The 27,867-nt window shown below is 51.0% G+C and overlaps 1 protein-coding gene across 1 annotated transcript; it reads left to right on the top strand.

The window, feature by feature from the left end:
• Nucleotides 1-12,939: 12,939 nt before the first annotated feature.
• LOC101952136 (zinc finger protein 850-like) lies at nucleotides 12,940-26,503 on the top strand. The gene is made up of 3 exons (XM_005314800.5): nucleotides 12,940-13,075; nucleotides 19,894-19,972; nucleotides 20,362-26,503. Exons 2-3 carry the CDS (start codon nucleotides 19,903-19,905, stop codon nucleotides 22,542-22,544), a joined length of 2,253 nt encoding a protein of 750 aa, XP_005314857.2. The 5' UTR covers nucleotides 12,940-13,075; nucleotides 19,894-19,902; the 3' UTR covers nucleotides 22,545-26,503.
• Nucleotides 26,504-27,867: the final 1,364 nt, after the last annotated feature.

The raw sequence follows: 27,867 nt of genomic DNA, 5'->3' as shown, positions 1-27,867 counted from the left end.
GTTCTAACAGACAGCAACCTCCCCCGAAAGGCAGAGATAGAGCCCAGGAATCGAGATGGTGGGGAAATTTCATTGAAACCGTTTCTGACCGAAAATCCTATTCAAACTAAACCAGTTTGTTTCTTGAAATCATAACAAGTGGCAATGAAAATTCTTTGTCACAATGTGTTAAATTGTCTCGTCGCACTCAAAGAGGAGACACTTAGATCTCAAAAATTAGATAAGATGCTTCAGTCTGAGCTAAGTAGTTGCTGCTCTTAACAATTGCAAAATAATACAATACAAATAAAATAAACTATTTCAGCCATTCTATTATGTCCTAATCTGATCTGAGTAAACATGATAGGACACCACATCTTATGCACTGCTCCTAGTGACACTCTCCAATAGACCCAGCAGTCCTTATTTCCAGGCCCCTTCGCTAACCACTGCTGCACACTCCCTCCCACAGCTGGCAATTACAACCAGGCCCTCATGTCCGGTCCCCCTGCTTTGAGAGGGAGTGTGCTCCGCTGGAGTGATTGGAGCAGGGAACTGGGAGTCAGGACTCCTGGGTTCCATTGCTGGTTTCCTATTGACCTGTGGGACTTGGGGTAAGTTGCTGCCCCCTCTAGGCTCTGTCCCCAGCAGTCAAATGAGGATTTCATACTTTCCCACTATTGGAAAGTGCTGGGAGAATCCCCCAGCAAAAGCTGTTCTGACAGTGCTAAGCAGCATCTGTTTGCTTGTGAGAATGTCCTATGGGACTGTGTCAAAAGACTTATTAACACCAAGATAGATCACATCTACTGTTTACCCACCTCCACTAGGCCCCTAACCCTGCCAAAGAAGGAGCTAGGATTGGTCTGGAATGATTTGTTCTTGACAAGTCCATCCTCACTAGTCCTAAGAACCAAATTGTCCTGCAGGTGCTGACAAACTGATTGTTTAATAAGCAGAGGCTGCTCCCAATGCTACACATTTTCAAAGGAGGACACCATCACTGGAGGCACTATTCCAATAGCAGTCTCACTGCTGCTGTGTCACCTCCCTATCCTACTCACGGCTCTGCTCCTTCGTCTAATGATGGCTTTAGCCCTGTTCACCACAGCATCACACCGGGAGCTCATGTTGAGTGGCTTCTCCACTCTGGCCCCTAAATCCTTTTCAGAGTCACTGCTTTTCTGGATACACGTCCCCATTCTGGAGGTGTGGCCGGCGTGCCTTGTGGCTACGTATAGGACCTTGCACTGGACTCTGCTCAAACTTGTTTTCTTTGAATGGGTCCAGCTGGCCTAATGAGCCAGATCGCTGTATATCACTGCCCTCTCCCCATCAGGAATTACCACTCTGCCTGTATTTTGTCACCCCCCAATCTTATCCGCAGTGATTGTATGTTTTCTCCCAAGTCATTGATAACAATTATTTTAAAAAATTAGTCCTTGAGAGCTTCTTCAGACCCTTAGTACCCAGGACCTGCTCCCCACATCACAGTGAGAAATGCTGTCCAGCCCTGCTGGTACATAGGGGATAAGCACAGAACAAACGTACCTTTAGGAGCTGTGTTGTCCATAGGCTCTGAACAACATGTGGGGGTCAGCAGATTACAAATGTACAACAGACCTGTAGTGTACATAGGTCCCAACTGTGTCTCGGTTCCCCACCCTGCTCTAAGTTTAGTCACAGCCTCCATGTCTTTTCCCCCGTGTCCCTTAACCCCACGTCACTGCAGAAGAGAGATTTTCTGGTAGCCAGATGGCTCTCCTGCATGTGGATGTCGTTCCAAAAGACGTGCTCTGGCTCAGTCCCATGCTATAGTTGGCTGAAGGAACCACCTGGTCACATTCTATGCCCTGAGTTATACAGGAGGGGCGACTAGATGCACATAATGGTCCTTTCTGACCTGAACCTCTATCAATCGCTACATTTTCTGCTGCTAGGAAGAGAACTCTGGACCTATTTTCTCTCATTCACTTTCAGTCGGAATAATTTCAATCCAGGCCAAAGGATTTCCTCTTCCATTGTGTCTTCAGCACCTTTGCGAGCAAAGAGTTACTGTTACCCACAGCTTACCAGTTTCAACCTGTCCCAGGGTGAGATGGCCAGGAAAGGGGTTGGAGCTCAACTGCACCTGGCCCAGGTGATGCAGCTCCCTAGGGTGAAGGGAATAAGTGTGGGTGTCACGTGACAAGACGCAGCCTGTGACTAGGACCCAGGCCTGCTGAGAGATAGAAGGGCAGCCTGTGCTCAGCCAGGAGAGAGAACCCAAGGGAAGCAGGCATGGGAGGGGCTTGGAGCGTCCTTTAAAGGTGAGGGACAAGCTGGGAAGGGGCCAGGCTGAGCACTAAGGACCAGATTTGATAGTGGAGAAGACTGATGCCGTAAGGGGGAAGTGAGTTACCCCAAGGTCACCCAGTGAGTTTATATCACGAATGCATACTCGGAAGGAATGAATAGAAAAGTGGATTTTCCAGTCTCTTCTTTCTAGGAGTCCCCAGGGCTAAGGTAAAACCCCTGCTGCCCCTCCCCATTCTGCTCACCTCCAAGATGTGCTGGAGTTCGTCTGTGCTGGGGGTTGCTGTCAGCAGGATCGAGAGCTTGTCATCCATGTTCTCTGGGCAGGCCTTGCTCAGAGCCTGCCAGCGGAGGGAGACCAGGGGTCAGGATTATGGAACCTGTTGTGACACCTGCCAGGATGACAGCAGGCTCTGTAGTCCTTGCCCAGAGCAGCTCTCTGCAGAGGGCCTGGTGCACAGCACTGTACGGAACAGCCAAGCTCCTAGGGATGGGAGCTGGGCTTCCTGGCAGAGTCCAGCACCCAAAGCCCAGCATCTGCAAGGAAGGGATTCCCCACAGAGGGGCAACATCATCTCCCACACACAGGGAGTCTTCCCCTGACACTTGATTCATCCTATGGCCTGTTCCCATCTCTGCCCACCACACTCCCAACTCAGCAGCTCCAGCTACCGAAGGGAGCACGAACCAGAGGCCTTCCTGCTCCTGGGACAGAGGAGTAGGTTGATGATCTACCTGGATGTGAGCGTTGGCCTTCCCCATGCCCAGGATCTAGACTCCATTCAGGGCAGCGCACAGGAACTGCGATTCCTATTCTGGATCTAGTGGCAGCTTCAGTTTGCTGGCAGGAGACTGTACATGAGACCTTGCAGTTGTGGGGGTGACACAGGCACTAACATGTGCATGGGAGTTTGAGCAACAGGGCAGAGGCCTGTGTGGGGCAAGGAGGGCAGGGATTTGGGAAGCAAGAGCAGAGGATCAAACCCTTTCTTAATGTGGGTCGGGATGATCCCCATTTCAAAGATAGAGAAAGTGAGGCACCAGGTGGGAGAGTGACCTGGCCAGGATCACGTTACTGCTCAGTGGCAGGACTGCAAACAACCCGTTCCCTGATCTCCTCACTGGACGCTGCTGCCCCTCCTGTATGACCCCTCCAGCCATCCTCGCCCACAGGCCATCCCCACCACTCTCCAATACCAGGCTGTTTCCACAATGGAAGCAGGCTTGTAACAGAGTTCACTCACCGATAGGTGCCCCTTCCTTCAAGGCCTGGGGTCACAGATTTCTTGGGCTAGCACGCCCGCCAGCAGGTTTTTGGCTGGGAACTCAGCCCTTCGGCCAGGCGACCATCTTTTAGTCCACTCCTTCCTGGGTCACGCTCATCCCAAACGAAAAGTCAAAAAATGTCTTGAACTGAAACAAGATCCTCTGTCCCTTGGGGGCTTTTCCTCAGCCTGACTTTGGCTCGGCCTGCCCTTGCTGGCCTTGGTAGCCCTTTCTATGGCCCTGTACATCCCCTTCCTTAGAGACCGTGGGAGAACCAGTCCTACCCTGGATTCTAGGCTCTGCCCCAAGGCCCTGTACCGAACAGCTAGGCCTGCTCCTGTACCTTTGTTGCGGTTTTCCCCTGGATTCCCCTCAGCTGGAGCTCACTCTGTAATCCATTTGGCCTAGCTCCAGGCTTTATAGCCCACAGGCCAAGCCCCCCGTTATATACCGTCCTCCTTAGAACCTGGCCCACGCGGGGGCAAGTTCTATTCTTCTCCAAGCTTCATCCCTCCTCATCTCATCGCTGTCACCGGCTGCGCGCTTGTACAGCCTGTGCGCAGTGTCTGCAGCTCCACTGCCAGCTCGCTCGGGGCAAACCTTCTCTTCTGCAGTATCCCGACACTCTTCCTGCAGCCACTCAGTCTCATGAACAGCTGCTTGCAAAGCCTCTTCTGAAGCCTTTAGCGTCTTCTGTTGCCTTTTTGCTACTGCCGCTGCATATGCCAAAACCTTTTCGGTCAGGGTCTGAGAACCCCCCATGAACTGCTCCACCCTTGTGTTTGTTCCTCCTCCAGTCTGCTTCATCTCTGGGCCAATCATTTCGTCCTTCATCTCCCTGCAGCACCCGACAGGGTGTGTTGGTGGAGGGTCTGCAAGGTCCATGGCCATCCCAGCCACCTCCACCTTACCTGCCTCATGGGGGTTTGTGTCAGAGGACACCTTCTCCTTTCTTTCTAACTTCTTAGGGCCCTGGCCCCTCGTTCAGCCACTCAGCAATTTCCTAAGCAGGCCGTGTCTTTTGATATGGCCTGCTTCTCTGCCTCCAAAACAAAGAACTCTTGCTCCCATCTTGGCATTAGGCCACGCTTGTACACTTTCTCATGCCCTTCTCCCTGGGCTAACCTTCTCAGCACAACCCAGGCATGCTCTCCTTCTCTGCTCTTTTTGTCCATGGGCATAGCAGACCCTGGGTTGATTTCCCTTTGCAGGATCTCTCACAGGTATTGCTGCTGCTGCGTCTGTAGCTGCACCTGCACTTCCTTCTGCGTCTGTTGGTTTTCTAGGAGCTGCTGGAGAAACCCCTAGATCTGCTTTGGCTGCTTAGCCAGTCCCTGGAACTGAAGTGGGAAATCCAGCGACCAGCTTGGTCCCTTGATACACCTGCTTGGGGGAGGGATAGCTCAGTGGTTTGAGCATTGGCCTGCTAAACCCGGGGTTGTGAGCTTAATCCTTGAGGGGGCCATTTGGGGATCAGGGCAAAAAACTGTCTGGGGATTGGTCCTGTTTTGAGCAGGTGGTTGGACTAGATGACCTCCAGAGGTCCCTTCCAACCCTGATATTCTATGATTCCTTCAGCAACCAAGACTTCCCTCACGGATCACAGGGGGAACTCAATCCTGCCAACTATGCCAATCATAAATGAATCTACTCATCGTTAGGTGCCCCCCTGCGGCCAGGCATGGCATCACAGCCCTCTCGCTGGGCTAGCGTCCCCCATCCATGGTCGCTCCAGCACCACGGCAGTTTCTCTGCCTGGTAACTCCGGCCAGGTCACCACCTTTAGTCCACCCTTCTGGGGCCCAGCTTGCCTCACACTAAAAGTCCAAAGAGGTCTTTCCACAGACAGAAGTCCTTCTGCCATCGCTGGGGCACTTGCTCAGCCTGTAGCCCCCTTGCTGGGCTTGGGAACCCTCTCCAGGTGCGTGTACGCCGCCTCCTCTGGGGCCGGTAGGGGAACCCAGTCCCACCCTGACATTGATAGCAGCTCAGGGCCCTGGACCCAACAGCTAGGTCTGCACCTTTCTCTTTGCTGCACTTTTCCAACCTCTCTTCTCAAGTTCCCCTCCAGGCTTTCCTTGTTGCTCTGAACTTCCTACCTCGTTCTCAATCCTGTTGCTACCCCAGCTGGGGTGTATCACCACTGAAGTCTGGCTCTTTACGGGGGCGGATATGGTGCCTCTCAGTTCGGGCTCATTCTGTAATCAGCTTTCTGTGAGTGCCAGGGGGCTCCATTTCCCCTTCCACTAGCTCCCCATTTACAGAGAGCCAGAGCAGTACCTGCAGCAGGGAGCGGGAGTTGCTGGTGGCCTCAGAGGCACAGGCCCTGCAGCGCCTCGGGCACCTGGCGCAAGTGCCGCATGATACGGAGCTGGCGCATCACATTGGCCGTGACGTCCTCCTGCTGCAAGGGAACAAGAACCTGTCTGAGACTCAGACGCCTCCGAGGAATCAGGGGGGATTAACGGCCCCTGGAACCAGCAGCATTTCCACCCAGCCCCTGCCCACCTCTGAGGGATGGATTCCCCCTGGTGACCCCCAGGATGGAGTTTTGTTGTCCTTCCTAGTGACCTCCAGTGGCAACCCCCCTCCTTGTACGGGGCGCTCCTGCTACCTCCCCCCTCAGTGCCCCTGACAGCTGTTCCACCTCCAATCCACAGCTCAAGTTCTCAGACTCCTCTCCTACAGCCCCACCGGGGTTGGGTAGGGAGGGGACTGTAGTGGGGGCGGGGCAGGAGGGATTCTGGCAGCAGTGAAGTGGGATGTGGGGAGGTTGAGACCTTTCCCCAAGTCACCCCAGCCACTAATGCTGAAGCCGCAGGATGGCAGCCCTGGTGAATGGGACAGATCGACAGCCCCTGCTGACTGAATCCTCCTGTTCTCTCCAGCAGGGCCGGCTTTAGGAAGGGCGGGGCCCAATTCGAACATTTTTGGCGGGGCCCCGGCAGGGATGACTAACAAAAAAAAATAATGTAAAAAAAAGCCTTTCATTTCTTCCATGTATTATTTACTTTCCATAACTATATAAATAATAAAATTATATATTATGTATATTGCTTCATATATGCTGTTGATCGGTTATTAATGAGCTCCGTTTCACGTGTGTGGGCCCTGCCACTCCGTAGGGGTGTGCTAGGGTGACCAGATGTCCTGATTTTATAGGGACAGTCCCCTTTTTTCGGTCTTTTTCTTATAGGATCCTATTATCCCCCACCCCCTGTCCCGATTTTTCACACTTGCTGTCTGGTCACCCTAGTGGTGTGCACATGTGTGGGTCCCAGCTGCTCCCTGCCCCCCTCATTGAAGCAGGTGTGCAGGGTTACTGCCCTGGGAACTGCAGGGCACCAGTGGACATGTGGCTGGCTGGAGGCAGGGCAGGGGCTCACTGGAGATAGGGTCTGGCTGCAGGCAGAGCAAGGGGTGCGGGGCTGGCTGGAGACAGTGGTGTGTGGGGCTGGCTGGCTTTGGGCAGGGCCGCAGGGGGGTGCGGCAGGGGTTGCCTGGAGACAGGGCAAGGGGTGCGGCAGAGGCTGGCATTGGGCAGGGGGTGCAGAGCTGGCTGCAGGCAGGGCAGGGGGGCGGGGCTGGTGCGGCTAGAACAGGGGGGGCGGGGCTGGAGGTAGGGCAGGGGTGCAGCAGGGGCTGGCTGTGGACAGGGGGTGCAGGGCTGGCTGGAGACGGGGCTGGCTGCGGGCAGGGCAGGGGGTGTGGGGCTGGTGCGGGGACGGGGTGCAGCAGAGGCAGCTGGAGCCCCGGCCCTTTAAATAGCCCCCGAGCCCCCCGCTATCCCAGGGCTCTGGGGGCTATTTAAAGGGCCATGGGCTTCCCTGCTTCTACCACCCCGGCCCTTTAAATAGCCGCGGGAGCCCTGGGGAAGCAGCGGGGCTCCAGTGGCTATTTAAAGGGCCGGGGCGGTAGAGGCAGCGGGAGCCCCGGACTTTTTAAATAGCCCCCAGAGCCCCGCAACCCTACACCAGGGCTGCAGCAGTGGGGGTCTGGTGGCAATTTAAAGGGCCTGGGGCTCCGGACCCTGCTGGGAGCCCTAGGTCCTTTACATTGCCCCCTGGGGAAGCCGGGCCACCCTGGTACAGCGCACAGGCTCTTGCCGGTACACCGTACCGGGGCTTGGGCACGGGGCCCGATTCAGGGGAATTGGTTGAATTGGCCTAAAGCCGGCTCTGGTGCGGGGATGGCCACAGAGCCGCAGGGAGGGGAACCCTGAGGTGTGGGGGCTGGGTGGGTACTGGGAGTTCCTCCTGAAGGGATGTGGGTTGGCCAAGGTCACCCGGGGCAGCCAGGGCAGGGCAGGGCATGGCCTGCTCCCCGGGAGCGTTAGGGCTTTCAGGAGTCAGAGGTGTCAGCGGAGCAGGTTGTGATTGTACGTTAAAGCAGCGAAGGAAGTTGGGGGGGCAGAGGAATTGGGTGCTGTGGCCCCCCCATGCCTGGGGCCTATTTGAAAGGCAGCTGTCACACTGTCCCCTTTATCGGGAGTGCCCACTACACCCATCTCATGTAGTCCTCGGCACGAGAAGGGGGAGCATGTTCCCAGCTGAACGGCGTTCGTCCAGGACTCACCAACCCCTATTCCAGGATGGGGGAGTGACCTGAGAGAGAGGTCACCATGTAGCCTGCAATTATCAGTGGCTTCTGGATTCCTCTGGGAAAGGGTTAACCAGGGGCTTAGTTTAGTCCACACTTGGCTTTCTCGGCAGTGCTGGACTCTGGTGGCAGGGAGGGGTCCAGCTCGCACCCTTTCACCTGGCAGGGAGAGTGACCTAAAGCTTAGGATGTTTTCACAGGCTATCGTAGTTACTGGGACCTTGGCAGGGAGGATTGGTGGCTTGTGGGGCATCGGATACCTCCCCTCCTCCTAGAGCTGTGCAGTAACCAGAACATTACCCCTGCGAGGAGAGGGTTTCGGGGACCCTGGGATCTTGGGAGCCAGGGCTTCTCTCAGCAGCCTGGAAGCCCAGGCCCCCCATCAGCCTGTCAAGCAGGTGGGCAGGCGGGCGAGCTGGCAGGGAGCCAAGCAGCTTTCCGTGCGAAACCTTCCTGCTTTCTGTCTGAAGGTTTGTCCACATCGACGTGTTCCCACGAAACGTTTGGATTTTGACAAGCTGGCAATTTCTGATGGAAAAACAGTTCCACTGGCAAATTCTGACCAGCGCCTCTCCTGACCGCACAGCTCCCTGCATCTTTGCTGAGCGTGGAAACAGAATGGACTTGACACAGGTGGTTGTGCCCTGGGATGCCATCTCAGCCCAGCTCCCCCAGTGCTCCGGCCCTCACATTCTCCTAGTGGTGACGTCTGACCCTGGGGAGATGAAAGGCCTCTGCAGGTTGTTTCCTGCAGTGTGAGCTTTGGCTGCAGGCTTCTGTCCCCAGCCATGCCAGGAAGGAATCTGTCTAGCCAGGCTGGGCGTCCTCCCTCATCTGTGGTCAGAGGTCACACGGGTCCTTCCAGTGACAAGGTGGCAGCATCTGGCCCTGGGAAAACAGACATCTGCTGTGTGCTCACCCCAGAGATTTCTTTCTTTCTGCAAACTGAAGAGTAGGGTTACCATATTTCCACAAACAAAAAAGAGGACACTGGGGGGGGGGGGAAGCCCCGCCCTAGCCCCGCCCCATCCACTCCCTCCCACTTCCCACCCCCTGACTGCTCCCCTCAGAACCCCAACCCCCCCTGCTTCTTGTCCCCTGACTGTCCCCTGCTGAGAACCCCCTACCCTAACTGCCCCCCCCCAGGACCCTACCTGTCCCCTGACTGCCCTGACCCTTATCCACTCGCATGGGTGGCAGGGTTGTAGAAATTTTGGTGGTGCCCAGAACCCCCCACCCCACCTGCCTAAGGCTCTGGGAGGGGGGTTGGGTGGGGGGAGGAGGTCTGGGGTGCAGGTCCTGGGCTGGGGATTAGGGTGCAGGAGGGGTGCAGGTTCTGGGATAGAGTTTGGGTGCTGGGTGCAGGCTTCGGGCTGGGGCAGGGGGTGGGTGTGCAGGAGGGGGTGCAGGCTCTGGGATGGAGTTTGGGGGTGAGAGGCGGTGCAAAGGGAGGGGGTGCAGGCTTTAGGAGGAAGTTTGAGGGCAGGAGGGGGTGTGTGGGAAGAGGGAGGGGGATTGGGAGGGAGTTTGGGGATAGGAGGGGATGCAGGGGTGAGGGCTGTGGGTCTGGGGATGAGGGGTTCATGATGCAGGAGGGGGCTCAGGGATGGAGCAGAGGATTAGGGTGTGTGGGGATGAGGGCTGGGGCTGGGGGGTTTGGGGTGTTGGAGAGGCTCAGGACTAGGGTGGAAGGGCAGGGTAAGGGCAGCCTGTCTTCCCATTAGTGGATGGGGGACGCTAGGACCCGGGGGCAGCAGACAGCAGTTGCTGCTGGCTCTGGCAGTACACCCAGACAAGCGAGAGGCAGACAGGGACGGGGGGACCCACGGAGGGGGGGACGTGCGGGGGGGGTGGCAGGTGGAGGCTGGGGGCCCATCCAACACTCCCCCGCTCCCTGACTGCCCCCCCCCCACTCCTCTTACCATTCTGGCTCCACGTGGGTCGGTTTGTGTGTTACACAGGACTACAGAGAGAGGGAGGGGGGAGCAGGGGAGGGCTCTGGCTGCTGGAGGCCAATGGGAGTGGGTCAATCGGCCTAGCCGCCCAATCAGCAGCCACACTCTGCATGGAAGGGAGGGAGGGAGAAAACCTCCCCGGACATTTTAACCATGTTACCAATTCCTCCCGGACGGCTATTTAGAGACGCAAAATCCGGACATGTACGGGGAAATACGGACGGATGGTAACCCTATTTAAACCCCCTAATCCAGAGGTCCCCAAACTGTGGGGAGCATCCCCCCAGGGGGTTGTGGAGGTACCTTTGGGGGGTGCAGCAGGGCCAGGGCCAGTCCCCATGGGGGGGCCAGGAAGGAGCACCACCCAGCCCCTCCCCGCCCCTGTGCCTGACCCCGTCCCCAGCCTCGGCGCAGCTCTGCTCCTGTCCCTGTCTCCAGCCTTGGCCCCTGGCTGCGGCTCCAGTCCCGGCCTCGCTCCCAGCCCCAGATTCACCCTCAGCTGCGGCCCCAGCCTCGGCCCCCCCTTACCTCTGTCACACACACCCCCAACCACATCATTGATCCCAGCCCCGGCTTCGACTCCGGCTCCGGAGGGGGAGGGGGGCATGGATAGGGGTAAGGGGAGGTGCAATCTTTGGGGACCACTACCCTAATCGTTGGAGGGAAATCACTGCCTTGAGTCATTTTCCCATTAATGGGGAATGAAGATCTTTAATGATCAAGTTTCCCCCTCACATCTGAAAATCAAATTATTTTTCCACTAGTTTTAATTAACATGGCAGGATTGCTGCTTAAAGTGAGCTGTTCTGCATATAACAAACATCAAAGCCAGAAGCCTCCCACCATTTGGGGGGACAGTGTCTCCCAGCTGCTGACGGGGCCGTTGGCAGACCCTGACTGGCTGCATTTTGCCCCAGATGGGGGCAGGATGGGAGCGTCATCCCTCCAGGGGGCTGCTGTGTGCGTGACTGGGTTCCTGATCCCCTTAATAAGTATCCAGAGTGTCTAACTATTGTCATCCTTTATAACGATCCTGCTGTATTAACCCCGCCCATTCCCACCACCACTGTCACCCCAAAGGGTCCCTAAAGCTCCTGACAGATGGATTCTAGGGGAGTCATTAGTGGTATGAATATGGTGGTTGCCCTATGCCAACAAGAGGGGCAATATTCCCACATGAAAACTGCCCAGCTCTTCGTTTGCCCTGTCCCAGCTGTTGCCCCCCACCCAAACCAGCCCCCCTAAGCAACAGCTGCCAATCACCAACCCCACCCCCCAACTACCCCCTCCCAACTGCCATGGGATCTTCTGTCTCCATCCCCCTCCCTGTCCCTATTAATGAGGCGTTGCCCAAACAAAAAGCTTCCAAATTCAGCTGATTTGCAATTTGTGTGTGTGTTGCGGGGAGGGGGGCACTTTTACAACATTTCTTGGCAATAATGGATTAAAGCTCCTATTAAAATGAGAATTCTCCAGCCATTTAAACTATGGTATCTTTACTACTCCACCCATAACAATCCCTAGTGACAGGTTTCAGAGGGGTAGCCGTGTTAGTCTGTATCAGCAAAAACAACAAGTAGTGGCACCTTAGAGACGAACAAATTTATTTAATTTATTAATTTAATATATAAATTTATATAATTTATTTAAATTTATTAACAAATTTGTTAATCCCGCAGCTGTTTCATGGCACAAGCGCTCAGAGGGAGGGGGGAGAAGCAGGACGCGGCGGCACACTCAGGGGAGGAGGCAGTGAGCTGGTGTGGGGTGGGGAGCTGCTGGTGGGTGCAGAGCACCCACCAATTTTTCCCCAGCCCTGGAGCACCCACAGAGTCGGCGCCTATGCTTCCAACCCTAATCTTCTATGATTATGTGAATTGTTTGCCTTAACCTCTGAGGATAGGACATGAAGTAATGGGCTTAAATTGCAGCAAGGGAGGTTTAGGTTGGATATTAGGAAAAACTTCCTAACTGTCAGGGTGGTTAAGCACTGAAATAAATTGCCTAGGGAGGTTGTGGAATCTCCAGTATTGGAGATTTTTAAGGGCAGGTTGGACAAACACCTGTCAGGGATGGTCTAGACTCTAGATAATACTTAGTCGTGCCTTGAGTGCAGGGGACTGGACTAGATGATGACCTCTCCAGCTCCCTTCCAGTCCTATGATTCTATTATTAGATATTTAGAGAGAAAAATAAGTAATTTTGCCAGTATATTAATAATCAATAAGTAGAAAGAGACCAGCATCGGAGGGGATTTTGTGTAAAATTCCAATAACTGAGAAAAGGGAAAAATCAGATTGGTATTACAGCAGTGTTTGATTACTGGTGAGAAAAAGGCCAAGATTGGAGAGGATTAGATCGCCATGTTAAGTAATTCTACAGAAGAGCAGCACTCTGGGGAGGATTTACAGCGATATTCCCTACAGGAACTAGAACATAGAACAAAAAATGAACATGATTAAGGTTGCTCAGTCAAACATTCACAACTGGGCTGACCTAGAATCAAGAACGTGGGGACAGTGTGAATTCTGCCCCTTTGTGTATGTGCGTTAGGATGTGGTACGCCCTGCTCTTATAGCCCAGGGGTCGCAGGATATAAGAGACAACTGGGGGAGGTAATAGATTTTATTGGAGGAACTTGTGTTGGTGAGAGAAACAAGCTTTCCAGCTACGCAGAGCTCTTCCCGTCCCTTTCCCCTCCCTCTCCATCCTGCTTTTCAGCCCTCCCCACCGAGAGCTAAGGGAGAGGAAGCTGTTGCTCTCTGTCTTTCTTCAGGATATCAGGGGTTGAGCTTCCTGGGTCAGTAGCATCTGCTGCTGCCTCCATTGTGAGCCGGGAGCCCGGGCTGAGCCGCTGCTGCTCCCCAGCGCGGTGTGGGGAGAGACCTGCATTAACCCCCCTCTCTGCCCAGCCGGGGGGACTTTCTGCCCCTGGCAGCCCCGGGCTCTGCCGACACCAGCCCCAGAGCCGGAGCCTGCAGGTGAGGGGAGAGACCCGGGGGAAAGGGCTGCGAGCCTCAGAGCTGCTGCCCTCCCTGACACACGCCCAGTTTCGTGTATGTCAGAAACTGCTTCCCACCAGAATTTGTGACTTCGCAGTCACTGAGCAGGCTGGAGCAGTGGGACCAGGCTCTGCTGCCCTGACTTGCCATCAGAGTCTGCTCCCTGCGATTAACAGGGGGCAAACAGCGGCACATGGCAGGGATGTGTGTGCAGTTTGCCGAGGAAGGCAAAACAAGTGGAGGGAAGCGAAGGAGAGGGGCAGATTGGCAAAACCAGGGACAGGGTGCAGTAGCTGGGGTTCGGAAAAGGGGAGCTGTGCTGCCAGATAGGTTGGGGCAGGGGGAATGGTCCTTAGCACATCCTAATTTACTAAGGGTGACCATACCTCCCGTTTTGGCCAGGACAGTCCCATTTTTAAACCCTGTTCTGGCTGCCCCAACTTTTTTGGCAAAAGTGGGCATTGGTCCCATGTGTCTTGGCTACTTGATCAGTTGGCAAGAGCAAACAGGACAAATGCCCACTTTTTTCAGAAAAGTGGGGTGCAGAGGAACATGGGGGGGGAGAGTGGTGGTGCCAGCCCCATGTGGAGGGGAGATGGGGGGCAGGCAGGACTTGAATGAGCAGTGCTACCAGCATCCACCCTTGGGGGGGGGGAGACAGGCAGGGCTTGGGCAAGCCACTTGAGGGGAGGGATAGCTCAGTGGTTTGGGCATTGGCTTGTTAAACCCAGGGTTGTAAATTTAATCCTTAAGGGGGCCATTTAGGTATCTGGGGCAAAAATCTGTCAGGGATGATATTTGGTCCTGCTGTGAAGGCAGGGGACTGGACTTGATGACCTTTCAAGGTCCCTTCCAGCTCTATGAGATAGGTATATCTCCATATTAAGCCCCACTCGAGGGGGGGGGGGCCTCAGGTGAGTGGCTCAGACCAGCCCCATGGGGGGGAGAGGCTCAGGCATGCAGCTTGGGCTAGTCCCATAGTGGGGAGGGCTTAGGCCAGCCCCACACATTTTCCCTTTGGGAAGTATGGTCATCCTAATTGTATAGTTTGATGTCATTGTGCAACTTAAAACCTTTCATTAATGGTAAATCATCCCAGAAAATCACAATTGATGCAAGTAGCGAAGCAGCCATGTCTCAGTTTGTTGTAAAACATATTTCCTATGATATTCTGAATGTTTATTTTACACGTGTTATTTAAAATATTTGTTTTTCTTAATTTTCCTCTAGCACAAGTTTCTTCTTTGCTATCGTGTGATTTCCAGGCTGTCAGATTTTCTAGGTTGCTATAACATGCCTTCCTTTTCCTTTGATCCACCAAAGAGGATGGCCTTTCTCGAATGTTATTTTTGCTTCTCTCGCCAGCACCTTAGGGACTGTCTACATTGGAAAGTTTGACCAATTATACAGATGTAGTTATTGAGATTTAAACCCCCGCCCACCATGTGGACATTATTCTACCAAAACCAGAGTGCCTTTTTCCCATTTAGATTAAACCCCTTCCGAAATGATATAAGCTAAACCAATCAGGGGCACTCTTTTATACTGGAATAAGTGTCCACATGAGGAGTTATACCAGTGTAACTATAGGTTTAAACTCACACATTAATTTATACTGGTCTATCTTTCCAGTATAGACAAGCCCTTATAACTTTTAGTCTAGTAATAGTCCTTTGTAATAAATATATCCATAATTAAACAGAGGTATATAAATATTACATATTGCTCATAATCACAGACTTACTTTTCAGATGTCAGGAAAATTCTAGCTAAGGTGTTTATAGCATCAAAGAATCTGAGCACACCACCTCTCCCTGGCAGAGAAAAGCTATTATCCCCATTGTACAGAGGGGAAACCGAGACACAGAGAGATGTAGGGTATGTCTACATGGGGGATAAAAAAACCTGTTAGATCCTCCCTAAGCTAATGTTGCATAGCATTACAGATTAACATTTTACCTTCTTTGTACATATCTGACCATATACATATCAAAGTGTGGACGTCTCCAATAAATAATTGTTTTACTCACAGCAGTTTCATATCACACAGTTAAAAATGGGCAATGATTCTGGGTTAAATCGCATGGCTTCCAGCAGTGAGGAATGTTCTCCAGGCTCACCCGTCCCCACATGCTGCTGCTCCTAAAGGAAAAGGGAGGTCAAAGCAGTGCAGGGGGCCAGGGGAGAAGGAGGGGCATCAGAGTTATGCAGTGAGGGATGGAGGGAGTCTTCAGCTGAGCCACCCATAACCCCCCCACTCCTCTATCCATGCCCCCCAAGTCTGTCCTCCTTCCAAAAAACACCTCAGCCACAGTGACTCCATGCCAGTATCTGCACTGTTCACACATCCTCTGCCCAGCTCCTCAACCTACAGGGCCTCTGCCAAAGTCTGTCCCTGCATGGGATGGGAGAGGACTGGGCTGGACCGTAAGAGAGACAGGAAGACTCCGAGCTGGGGAGACGATACAGGGGCAATACAGGGACTAACCATGCAGACAGGGCCTTCTGTGGCCAGGTTAAGGATTTCCCAGGAATCAGAGGCAGTAGAGGGGAGAGCTGGGCTGTGGAACATGGAGTTGCTGAAATTATTTTTAAAAAGCCAAGTGAAAGAACTGCTCAAAAGCTTTGTTAACGCAGAGTTAAGGTTGCCCAGTGCTGCCTCTTGCCCTTCCAGAACGGGGAGCGTGGCTAATACGGTTGCCACCTTTCTAAGGGCTGGTAACAGGACCCCATAGGCCATCCCCCCTGCTCCGCCTCTTCCTGAGGCCAGGCCCCTGATCTGCCTCCCACAAGGCCCCACCCCCTTACTCCCCTCTTCCTGCCAAGGCCCTGCCCCTGCTCTGCCTCTTCCCCGCCACCCCATCAAAAAAAACGGACATCAGGGCTTGTCAAACGGCACTCGGGCTGTCTGGGTGAAAAACCGGACGGGTGGCAATCATAGTGGCTAAACTTAAACCTCTGAAAACCAGGAAGTACAAAGTGGAGGGACACATCACCCGCACAACCCAACTGTATCTCTATCTTCGAGCAATACCCATCACATAGTAACAAACATGCTCTCAGAGATACGACAGAACGCTTTGAGAACATAGCACATCAACACTGTAGAACAAACTTTAACATGTTCTTTGTGATAAAGCAAAACTTAGGTTTGGATCAGGCGTAGCAAGCAGAAACTACCTCCACCTGGCCTTCACTCAAACACTGAGTGTGCTCCATGCAAACTACCCCAGATTTGCAAAATGTTGCTGTCACAGTTCAGGGCAACTGCTTCTGTGTCTCCCCTCAGTGGTCCAGCAACAGCATCCACTCTCAGCCTTCCGGCTCCCCGGGTGTTGCCTCTCTTGTGTGGAAACCCACATCCCTCTCCCTGCTGACTGGGGTATTTCCAGGCTGCACAGTTCCCTGCCTTCCCTGTATTATTCTCAGCATAGACAGGTTGCCTAAGGACAGCTGCTTGTTTTCTTTTCCGAGATGGTTAACAGCTGTGATTGCTACAGTTATAAGGTACCACACAGCACTTCCTAAGCAAGCCTGCTTTATTCATAAGGCAAAAAACATTACAGAGAAAATAGATTAAAAACAATTAAAAAAACTCAACCCTACAGGCATGCTAATAAGTCCACCAGAGTTAACCCCAACCCTAAAAGTAGGGCTTTGGAGTGGAGCGCGGAGCAGCTCCGGAGCAGTGGAGCTGCAGGTTTTTGCCTGGAGCTGGAGTGGAGCCGGAGCACAGCTCCAAAGCCCTGCCTAAAAGGGTTCTGGCTGGGGCAGTTCTTCAACCCCGCACCCAAGGGGGTTTCCTTATTACAAGCTCGTCACAGCTTCAGCTCAGAACAAGCACCCACTCTTATGGGATCTCAGAAGGTCCCGTCCTTCCAATCCTCCTCTAAGGATTGGCGTCCTCCGTGGACCAGGCGCCTGTCCATTTGCTGGATCAGGAAGAAGACCATGAGCCAGTTTAAAACCAGGCTATTTATCGAAAAACCCTTCCTTTGTCTGTTAGTCCCTGGAGAGAATCCAGTTTGAAGTAGTATATGTGCATGTCTCTGGGGGTGGCTTGAAAAGGTTGATAATGGAGGAAGTTATTTGGCTTTCCCTCCCACTAGAGAAGATACAATGCTATAATAACACATACAGAATTGCATGTTTAATATGATGGACCCCACTGGTCTTAACCCTCATTCAGTATGTTTTAACTTAGTTCAATAAAGTTCATTCAGGATATTGTAGGATATTATCAGTCTCTGCAGTTCCCACACCTTCACCCTTGCCCTGAAGATTCCTTCTGAGACGTTGCCTTTGCTTACCCCTCACTTAGCCCCGGAGACCAGTGACAACCTACAGCACTTCATGCAGGAATGAAGCATGGTTGGCCCATCAAGGTACACCTGCACCTGGCCTCATATCACAGTCACAGCTCTACCAACCTGCCGCAGCTACTCCCTCCGCTGTTCAATATACCTACACCGAACGCAGTTAATAGCAGTTGGAATGCATGCAGATAAATGCACAAACAATGGTGCAGTCTCACAGTGTTTCCACGTACCTATGTATGCTGCCGCTGTTGCTGATCCACACCCAATATCTATAGTACTCCAGGGAGCAGAGTTAAGTCAAATGTACCCACTTTCAAATTCCTCCTCAATACTCTCCTTTGCTGTTACACCTACAAAAATCCTTGGCTGCTTGTGTTCAGAGACCACTACCTATCATGCCTCCTTGTACTCCCCCATCTGTCTGTCTGCATTTGATGTCTGTTGTGTGATAGTTGGAATGTGAGCTGCTTGGGGCAGGGAAAATCTTTTTGTGTTTGTACAATGTGTAGGACCATGGGATCCTGATCCATGTGTAGAGTTCCTAGGTGCTATGGTCAATAATAATAATAATAATAATAAATTAGGACTGTCAATTAATCGCAGTTAACTCACACAATTAACCCCAAAAAATTAATCTTGATTAAAAAATTTAATCACAATTATTCACAGTTTTACTCACACCGTTAAACAATAATAGAATACCAATTGAAATTTATTAAATATTTTTGGATGTTTTTCTACATTTTCAAATATATCGATTTCAATTACAACGCCAAATACAAAGTGTACAGTGCTCACTTTATATTCTTATTTTTGATTACAAATATTTGCACTGTAAAAATAATAAACAAAAGAAATAGTATTTTTCAATTCACCTCATACAAGTACTGTAGTGCAATCTCTTTATCGTGAAAGTGCAATTTACAAATTTAGATTTTTGTTTGTTTGTTACATAGCTGTACTCAAAACAATGTAAAACATTAAAGCCCACAAGTCCACTCAGTCCTACTTCTTGTTCAGCCAGTCGCTCAGACAAACAAGTTTTATTTTTGAGTGCAGTTATTTTTTGTACATAAATCTACATTTGTAAGTTCAACTTTCATGATAAAGAGATTGCACTACAGTACTTGTATTAGGTGAATTGAAAAATACTATTTAATTTGTTTTTTACAGTGCAAATATTTGTAATCAAAATAATAATATAAAGTGAGCACTGTACACTTTGTATTCTGTGTTGTAATTGAAATCAATATATTTGAAAATGTAGAAAAAATCTGCACATATTTAAATAAATGGTATTCTATTATTGTTTAATAGTGCGATTAATCACGTGATTAATCATGATTTTTTTTTAAATCGCTTGACAGCCTTAATAATAATAAATTTAGTAAAAAACTGCCATCACAAGGACTACAAGATGGGGAAAGGTGAGGAATTCTGAGAGGGAGACCCCTGTCTGCCAGAATTCACTACCCCTGTACTTACAAAGAAGAGGAATGTGGTGGTGGTGGGGGGGGGGGGTTTAAACAGGAAATGGGGAAGAAAAATATGATGCACCCTCAGCAGTTTCTGACACTACACCTGCTCTGCACTGTACTAAACTGGCCAAGTCTTTTCTCAATATGATAGAGTCTAGAAGTGTTTGAAGGAAGCTTTGCTAAGAGCTCGCCCCAGACAGAAGAGTGCTGTGATCCTGAGATAACTAGCTGGATAAAGCTCAGACTGTTAGAAATAAATGTACAGGGTCTTTCTCCCAGTGGGAAATAGGTAGGGGTGCCAGTAGGCTGCCACCATTATAGGAACAGACTCTAGGGATAGATAAGGGGGTCAGGGAGGGACAGACATATGTCATATGGTTCCTACCCCATTCCCCATCTCTCAGTGCCGGCATATCATCCAACACAACCTTAGAACCCTGTGGTTCTAGATTCCTCTTTAATGTGACTTGTAGCTCTGGTTGCATCTTTCTTTTCCCTCACCATATTGCCTGCTAACGGAGTCTGGAAGCATTCTGGGAACACTGTGGGCTAGGAACACATCTGGGGTGGGTTCAGAGCGGGGCTATGTGAAGAGCTGACTCATGGTGTTTGAACACTTGAGAATGGCCATGTTAGCCTCTTATCCTAGAAGAAAAGCATGAGGAAGACATCATAGCTCTTCAGGTCCAGGACAAAGCTACCGGTAGTAACAGAACCGAGGTCTCCTTAGTGCCTGTCTCATTCCCATCCACTGTCTCTCAGCTGGCTGCATGCAGGAAGCCCTGCCATAGCAACAACCTAAGGTGGCATCGATTGGTGGTACTGGAGAGAGAATTAAAGCTTCCGTCCCCTGATTTTAACTCTTCACTTTTAAACACCACTTTCCTCTTTCATAATAAAAGATCAATAAAAATTGCACCCGCCTGCAAGTGAGCCAATAAACTCACCCAGCCTGCAGGGAGTCCACGCTTCATCTAACCCGGGGCTATTTCTACTCCAGATCTCTCTGATGGAGCCAGGGGAGGAGCCGGGCCCCTTGGATGCAGAGGAAGGGGAGATCATGAGAGGCGCCTGCACAGGTGAGGAGTTTGTTAAGCCAACTCAGAAACCACGGGCGAGTGAACAAACCAGTTGGCTTTTCCACCAAGGCCCCAGTTCTGCCCCTCTTCACCCATGTCAGGGTTGTCCCACCAGGGGTCACATCCTCCTGGCAGGTGTGTCAGTTATGACTTCCTTCCCACACTCACTGACTGACGAATACACCTCTCTTCCCATCATCCTTTGTCCTTTCCTGGCAGTTGAGGTGTTACGTGGGAGCAGAAATGGTCCCTCTGCATTGCGGGATTTGGCTCCTAATTTCAGACAATATCATTATTATTTATTTCTGCTGTTCCCCCTTTCCAAGGATTCTTTACTTCCCAGCACAAGAAATGAATCAGGTCTCAATTTTCCCTCTTTATTCCAACAGAGGATGGGATGGTGAAGATAAAGGAGGAGAATTGTCTGGAGGAAGCAGCATCACATGGGAGTTTATTGGGAATGTTGGCAGGGAAAGTTTCCTCAAGTCCTGATCAGGTGACGGCATGTGACTCTCAATGCATATCAAACAGTCAGGGAAAAAATCCTGGAGAGACATCACAGAGTAAAGCCACTTCCACTGGCAGAGCTCTCAGGAAAACTAAAAATAACAAAGCCCATCACAGAATTAACACTGCAGAGAAACCCTATAACTGCCCTGAGTGTGACCAAAGCTTCAATGTGAGCTCAGACCTTGCTGTGCATCAGACAATCCACACTGATGAGAGACCCTATAAATGCATGGAGTGTGGGGAAATCTTCAATCAGAAATCAATCCTTGTTACTCACCAGAGAATCCACACTGGAGACAAGCCCTATAAGTGCCCCGACTGCGGGAAAAGCTTCCGTCAGAACTCAACACTTAGGACACATGAAAAAATCCACAGGGCAGAGAAACCCTATGAGTGCCTACAATGTGGGAAAAGCTTCCGAGTGCGCTCCTACCTTCTTATGCACGAGAGGACCCACACTGTAGATAAACCCTTCAAATGCTCCGACTGTGGGAAAAGCTTCTGTGCAAGCTCTGACCTTATGAAACATCAGAGAACCCACACAGGAGAGAGACCCTATAAATGCCCCGACTGTGGGAAAAGCTTCAGTGATTGCTCAGCCTTTATAAAACACAAGAAAATCCATGTGGCAGAGAAGCCCTATAACTGTACTGACTGTGGGAAAAGCTTCCGTGTGATTTCAGCCCTTACTGTACATCAGGCAATCCACTCGGGAGAGAGACCCTACAAGTGCCCTGACTGTGGGAAAAGCTTCATCCTGCGCTCATGCCTTGTTCGACATCAGAGAATCCACACTGGTGCTAAACCTTATAAATGCCCCGACTGTGGGAAAAGCTTCCGTCTGAGCTCAACCCTTTGTACTCATCGGAAAATCCATACAGCAGAGAAACCCTATGAGTGCCTCAAATGTGGGAAAAGATTCCGAGTGAGCTCCTACCTTCTTACGCATGAGAGGATACACACTGTAGATAAACCTTATAAATGCCCCGAGTGTGGGAAAAGCTTCAATGCAAGGTCCTACCTTATCAAACATCAAAGAATCCACACGGGAGAGAGACCCTTTAAATGCCTTGAGTGCGGGAAAAGCTTCAATCGCAGATCAACTCTTATCACGCATCAGAGAATCCACACTGGAGAGAAGCCCTATAAATGTCCCGACTGTGGGAAAAGCTTCAGTGTGAACTCAGACCTCATTGTACATCAGAGACTCCACTTGGGAGAAAGACCCTATAAATGCCTTGACTGTGGGAAAACTTTCCGTCTGAGCTCACACCTTACTAGACATCAGAGAAGCCACACTGGTGAGCGACCATATAAATGCCTGGTCTGTGGGGAAAACTTCAGTGACTGCTCAGGACTTATTAAACATAAAAGAAACCATACAGGAGAAGAACCTTATAAATGCCCTGAGTGTGGGAAATCCTTTAGTGTGAATTCAGCCCTTATTGTACATCAAAGAACCCACACAGGAGAGAGACCCTATAAATGCCTTGTCTGTGGGAAAAGTTTCAGTGACCGCTCAGGCCTCATTAAACACAGGAGAATCCACACAGAAGAGAAACCTTATAAATGCCCAGAATGTGGGAAAAGCTTCAGTGACAGTTCAAGCCTTATTAAACATAAGATAATCCACACAGGAGAGAAAATCTATAAATGCCCTGAATGTGGGAAAAGCTTTAGTCACAGCTCAGCCCTTTTGAAACACCAAAGAATCCATACAGGAGAGAGACCCTTTAAATGCCTCGAATGTGAGAAAAGGTTCACTGACAGCTCAGCCCTTAGGAGACACCGGCAAATCCACTCAGAAGACAGGCCCTATAAATGCCCCGACTGTGGGGAACGATTCAGTGTGACCTCAGGCCTTGTTAGACACCAGAAAATCCACATTGAGGAGAGACCTTTTAAATGTAGTGAGTGCGGGAAAAGCTTCCAGTCAAACTCACTTCTTAAAACACATCAGAGGATCCATACGGGAGAAAAACCCTATAAATGCCCTGAGTGTGGGAAAAGCTTCCGTCAGAGCTCCCACCTTATAAGACATCAGAAAATACACATGGAATAGGTGTTCACAATGTTTTTCATTGTTGCTTTTGTTATGGTGTTTCTAACGGTTCTGCTACACTCAGTCAAATGGGGATGATGGGGTCTATGCTTGGCTGGGTTTTACAGGGTACCTGTTATGGATTTAAAGGGTCCATGCCATGCCCTGGCCACAAAGGCAGCCCCCTCGGCCTCAACACCTCCGAGACTGAGCCTTTGGACTCCAGCACTCCTGTTCCTCATGTTGAGCTCTGCACAGTGAATCCATCTGAGGTAGACTCCTGGTCTGAGACTTCCCGCCCCACACACACCCCTCAGGGGTCAATGCACTTCAGGTGGTGTTGGTAGCAACACCAGGCAGGTGTTTTCCAAACAGGATAGGTTTAAATAATCAACTGGGATACAGTATCAGGAAGTCCTTAGGTTAACTTAGGCCATACCTACACTGCCACGTATGTCGGCAAAACTTACATCGCTCAGAGGTGTGAAAAAAACACAGCCCTGAGCAACATAAATTTCACCAGCATAAGTGTTAGTGTGCACAGTGCTATGTCAGTGGGAGAAGCTGTTGTTGGGGTGGTTTAATTATGTTGATGGGTGAGAGCTCTCCTGTCGGCATAGGGCGGTTACCCAAGAGATCTTATAATGGTGCTGCTGCATCGGTACAGATGTGCCGCTGTAAGTTCTCTAGTGTAGACATAGCCTTAGAGAAGCAAAGGTTAAAACCCAGTTCAGACTGATCAAAGCCAGGGCTTCACAAAGCCATGCTGTTGTAGGATCCATCTTCTCTCTCTGTCCTTCTATCTCTCAGTCCTGAATGAGAACTCCTATGTGTCTGTGAACCTTCTTCTTAAACAATGATCCCTGACACCTCTTGTCTCTGTTCTCCAGAAAAAGCCATGCTGTGTTCACACATTCAGCCTGCTTGAACCACCTATTGTTAAGGGTTAATGTCTGTCATTGTCTCTTCTGGATCTTCCATTGGTATGTTGTGGTTCTAGCCAGCTTCTGAGGGTGCATTCACGCCACCACAGAGAGATCAAACATCATATGTCTCCTTCCCTGTTCCAGGAGAAGCATTTTATTCTCTCTGCATCCAATGAGTAACAATGCAAAGACAAATGGCCAACTGAGACACATATTGTTAATAGAATCATAGAATATCAGGGTTGGAAGGGACCTCAGGAGGTCATCTAGTCCAACCACCTGCTCAAAACTGGACCAAGCCCCAACTAAATCATCCCAGCCAGAGCTTTGTCAAGCCTGACCTTAAAAACCTCTAAGGAAGGAAATTCATAAAAATATTGCAGAAAATTCCCACATTCATTACAGATGAGCGCTGGGGCATTGAGAGATTGGTGATCTGGGAGGCAAAATGGAGAGTGCTGGGGAATGGAATATTTGGAAGTTGGGTTGTTGCTGGATGGGCACAGCCAATAGGTGAGGGAGGTTGGGTGCTGGTGGGTACTTGGAGACTGAGGGTATGTCTACACTACGAAATTAGGTCGAATTTATAGAAGCCGGTTTTATAGATATCGGTTTTATACAGTCGATTGTGTGTGTCCCCACATAAAATGCTCTAAGTGCATGAAGTCGGCGGACCGCGTCCACAGTACCGAAGCTACCGTCGACTTCCGGAGGAGCGTTGTACTGTGGGTAGCTATCTCACAGTTCCCGCAGTCTCCGTTGCCCATTGGAATTCTGGGTTGAGATCCCAATGCCTGACGATGCAAAACAGTGTCGTGGGGGGTTCTAGGTACATGTCGTCAGACCCCTCCCCCTCCGTCAGAGCAACGGCAGACAATCGATTTGCGCCTTTTTACCTGGGTTACCTGTGCAGACAACATATCACGGCAAGCATGGAGCCCGCTCAGCTCAGCTCAGCTCACCATCACCATATGTCATCTGGGTGCCGGCAGACGTAGTACTGCATTGCTACACAGCAGCAGCTAATTGCCTTTTGGCAGTAGACGGTGCAGTATGACTGGTAGCCGTCATTGGCTATCTGGGTGCTGGCAGACGTGGGGCTGCATTGCTACACAGCAGCAGCTCCTTGCCTTTTGGCAGTGGATGGTGTATTACGACTGGTATCCGTCATCGTCGTATTCCTCAGTGAGTTCAATCAGAGGTCCCTGGGCAGACATGTTTTGTCCCCTGGCCTATTGAACCGTCTTGATGATGATGGCTAGCAGTCGTAGTACATCATTTTCTGCCAAGCACCCAGAAGATGCCGATGGCTATCAGTCATGCTGCACCGTCTGCTGCCAGCTTAAGATGTAAAAAATAGATGGACCAGATTTGTTCTGTATTCATTTGCTTCCCCCTCGCTCCGTGAAATCCACGGCCTGCTAAACCCAGGGTTTTGAGTTCAATCTTTGGGGGGGGGGGCATTCTGTGTGACAGTTGTTTGTGTTTCTCCCTGATGCACAGCCACCTTTGTTGATTTTAATTCCCTGTACCTGTACGCCATGTCGTCAGTCGCCCCTCCCTCCCTCCGTCAGTTTTGCGCCTTTTTTCAGACCAGACGCCATAGCACTGGGATCATGGAGCCCGCTCAGATCACCGCGGCAATTATGAGCACGATGAAGACCACGAGCATTGTCCTGGAGTATATGCAGAGCCACGACATGCCAAAGCAGAACCAGGACCAGCCGAGGAGGCGATTGCAGCGTGGTGACAAGAGTGATGAGGAAATTGACATGGACATAGACCTCTCACAAAGTACGGGCCCCAGCAATGTGCAAATCATGGTGTTACTGGGGCAGGTTTATGGCGTGGAATGCTGATTCTGGGCCCGGGAAACAAGCACAGACTGGTGGGACCACATCGTGTTGCAGGTGTGGGACGATTCCCAGTGGCTGCGAAACTTTCGCATGCGTAAGAGCACTTTCATGGAACTTTGTGACTTGCTTTCCCCTGCCCTGAAGCACCAGAATACCAGGATGATAGCAGCTCTCACAGTTGAGAAGCGAGTGGCGATAGCCCTGTGGCAGCTTGCAACGCCAGACAGCTACCGGTCAGTCGGGAATCAATTTGGAGTGGGCAAATCTACTGTGAGGGCTGCTGTGATCCAAGTTGCCAGGGCAATCAAAGACCTGCTGATATCAAGGGTAGTGACTCTGGGAAACGTGCAGGTCATAGTGGATGGCTTTGCTGCAATGGGATTCCCAAACTGTGGTGGGGCGATAGACAGAACCCATATCCCTATCTTGGCACTGGAGCACCAAGCCACCGAGTACATAAACGGCAAGGGGTACTTTTCAATGCTGCTGCAAGCCCTGGTGGATCACAAGGGACGTTTCACCAATATCAACGTGGGATGGCCGGGAAAGGTACATGATGCTCGCGTCTTCAGGCACTCTGGTCTGTTTCGAAAGCTGGAGGAAGGGACTTTCTTCCCAGACCAGAAAATAATCGTTGGGAATGTTGAAATGCCTATCGTTATCCTTGGGGACCCAGCCTACCCCTTAATGAAGCCGTACACAGGCAGCCTGGACAGTAGTCAGGACCTGTTCAACTATAGGCTGAGCAAGTGCCAAGTGGTGGTGGAATGTGCATTTGGATGTTTAAAAGTGCGCTGGCGCAGCTTACTGACTCGGATAGACCTCAGCGAAACCAATATCCCCATTGTTATTGCTGCTTGCTGTGCGCTCCACAATATCTGTGAGAGTAAGGGGGAGACCTTTATGGCAGGGTGGGAGGTTGAGGCAAATCGCCTGGCCGCTGATTACGCGCAGCCAGACACCAGGGCGGTTAGAAGAGTACAGTAGGGCGCGGTGCGCATCAGAGAAGCTTTGAAAACCAGTTTTGTGACTGGCTAGGCTACGGTGTGAAACTTCTGTTTGTTTGTTTCTCCTTGATGAACCCTCCGCGCCCCCCCCTCCCCGGTTTACTCTACTTCCCTGTAAACCAACCACCCCACCCTCCCCTCCCCCCTTTGGGCACCACTTGCAGAGGTAATAAAGTCATTGTTACTTCCCATTCATGCATTCTTTATTAATTCATCACACAACTAGGGGGATAATTGCCACGGTAGCCCGGGATGGGTGGAGGAGGAGGGAAGGAAAAGGACACACTGCAGTTTAAAACTTTAAAACTTTAACACTTATTGAAGGCCAGCCTTCCGATGCTCGGGCAATCATCTGGGGTGGAGTGACTGGGTGGCCAGAGGCCCCCCCACCGTGTTCTTGGGCGTCTGGGTGAGGAGGCAATTGGACTTGGGGAGGAGGGCTGTTGGTTACACAGGGGCTGTAGCGGCGGTCTCTGCTCCTGCTGCATTTCCTGCAGCTCAACCATATGCTGGAGCATATCAGTTTGATGCTCCAGCAGCCGGAGCATTGACTCTTGCCTTCTGTCTGCAAGCTGACGCCACCTATCATCTTCAGCCCGCCACTTGCTATGTTCAGCCCGCGATTCAGCCCGCCACCTCTCCTTTTGTTCATATTCTTCTTTTTTGCACTCTGACATTGACTGCCTCCACGCATTCTGCTGTGCTCTTTCAGCATGGGAGGACATCTGGAGCTCCGAGAACATGTCATCCCGAGTCCACCGTTTTCTCCTTCTAATCTTCGCTAGCCTCTGCGAAGGAGAAATATTTGCAGCTGGTGGAGGAGAAGGGAGAGGTGGTTAAAAAAGACACATTTTAGAGAACAATGGGTACACTCTTTCATGTTAAATTTTGCTGTTCACATTACACAGCACATGTGCTTTCGTTACAAGGTCGCATTTTTCCTCTTATATTGAGGGCCTGCCGGTTTGGTGTGAGAGATCACTCACGTAGTGCCAGGCAACAGAATTCAGCTTGCAGGCAGCCATGGTAAGCCACAGTCTTTTGGCTTTTTTAACCTTCCTAACATGTGGGGATGGTTTCAAACAGCAGCGCCCTCATTTCCCATACCAAGGACCCATTGGGTTGGCCATTTAAAATGGGTTTGCAATGTAAAAGGAGGGACTGGGGTTTCTGGGTTAACATGCAGCACAAACCCAACTACCCCCCCACACACACACACACTCAATTCTCTGGGATGATCACTTCACCCCTCCCCCCCCCCACCGCGTGGCTAACAGCAGAGAACATTTCTGTTCAGCCGAGCAGGAACGGGCACCTCTGAATGTCCCCTTAATAAAATCACCCCATTTCAACCAGGTGACCGTGAATGATATCACTCTCCTGAGGATAACAAAGAGAGATAAGGAATGGATGTTGTCTGCATGGCAGCAAACACCGGGAGCATACGCTGCCATGCTTTGTTATGCAATGATTCCAGACTACGTGCTACTGGCCTGGCGTGGTAAAGTGTCCTACCATGGCGGACGGGATAAGGCAGCCCTCCCCAGAAACCTTT

This window comes from Chrysemys picta, chromosome 12 (genome assembly GCF_011386835.1).
Source record: "Chrysemys picta bellii isolate R12L10 chromosome 12, ASM1138683v2, whole genome shotgun sequence".
In the NCBI taxonomy this organism is placed as follows: domain Eukaryota; kingdom Metazoa; phylum Chordata; order Testudines; family Emydidae; genus Chrysemys; species Chrysemys picta.
Note: the sequence above shows the minus strand (reverse complement) of the source record. Positions and strands in the feature narration are given on the sequence as shown.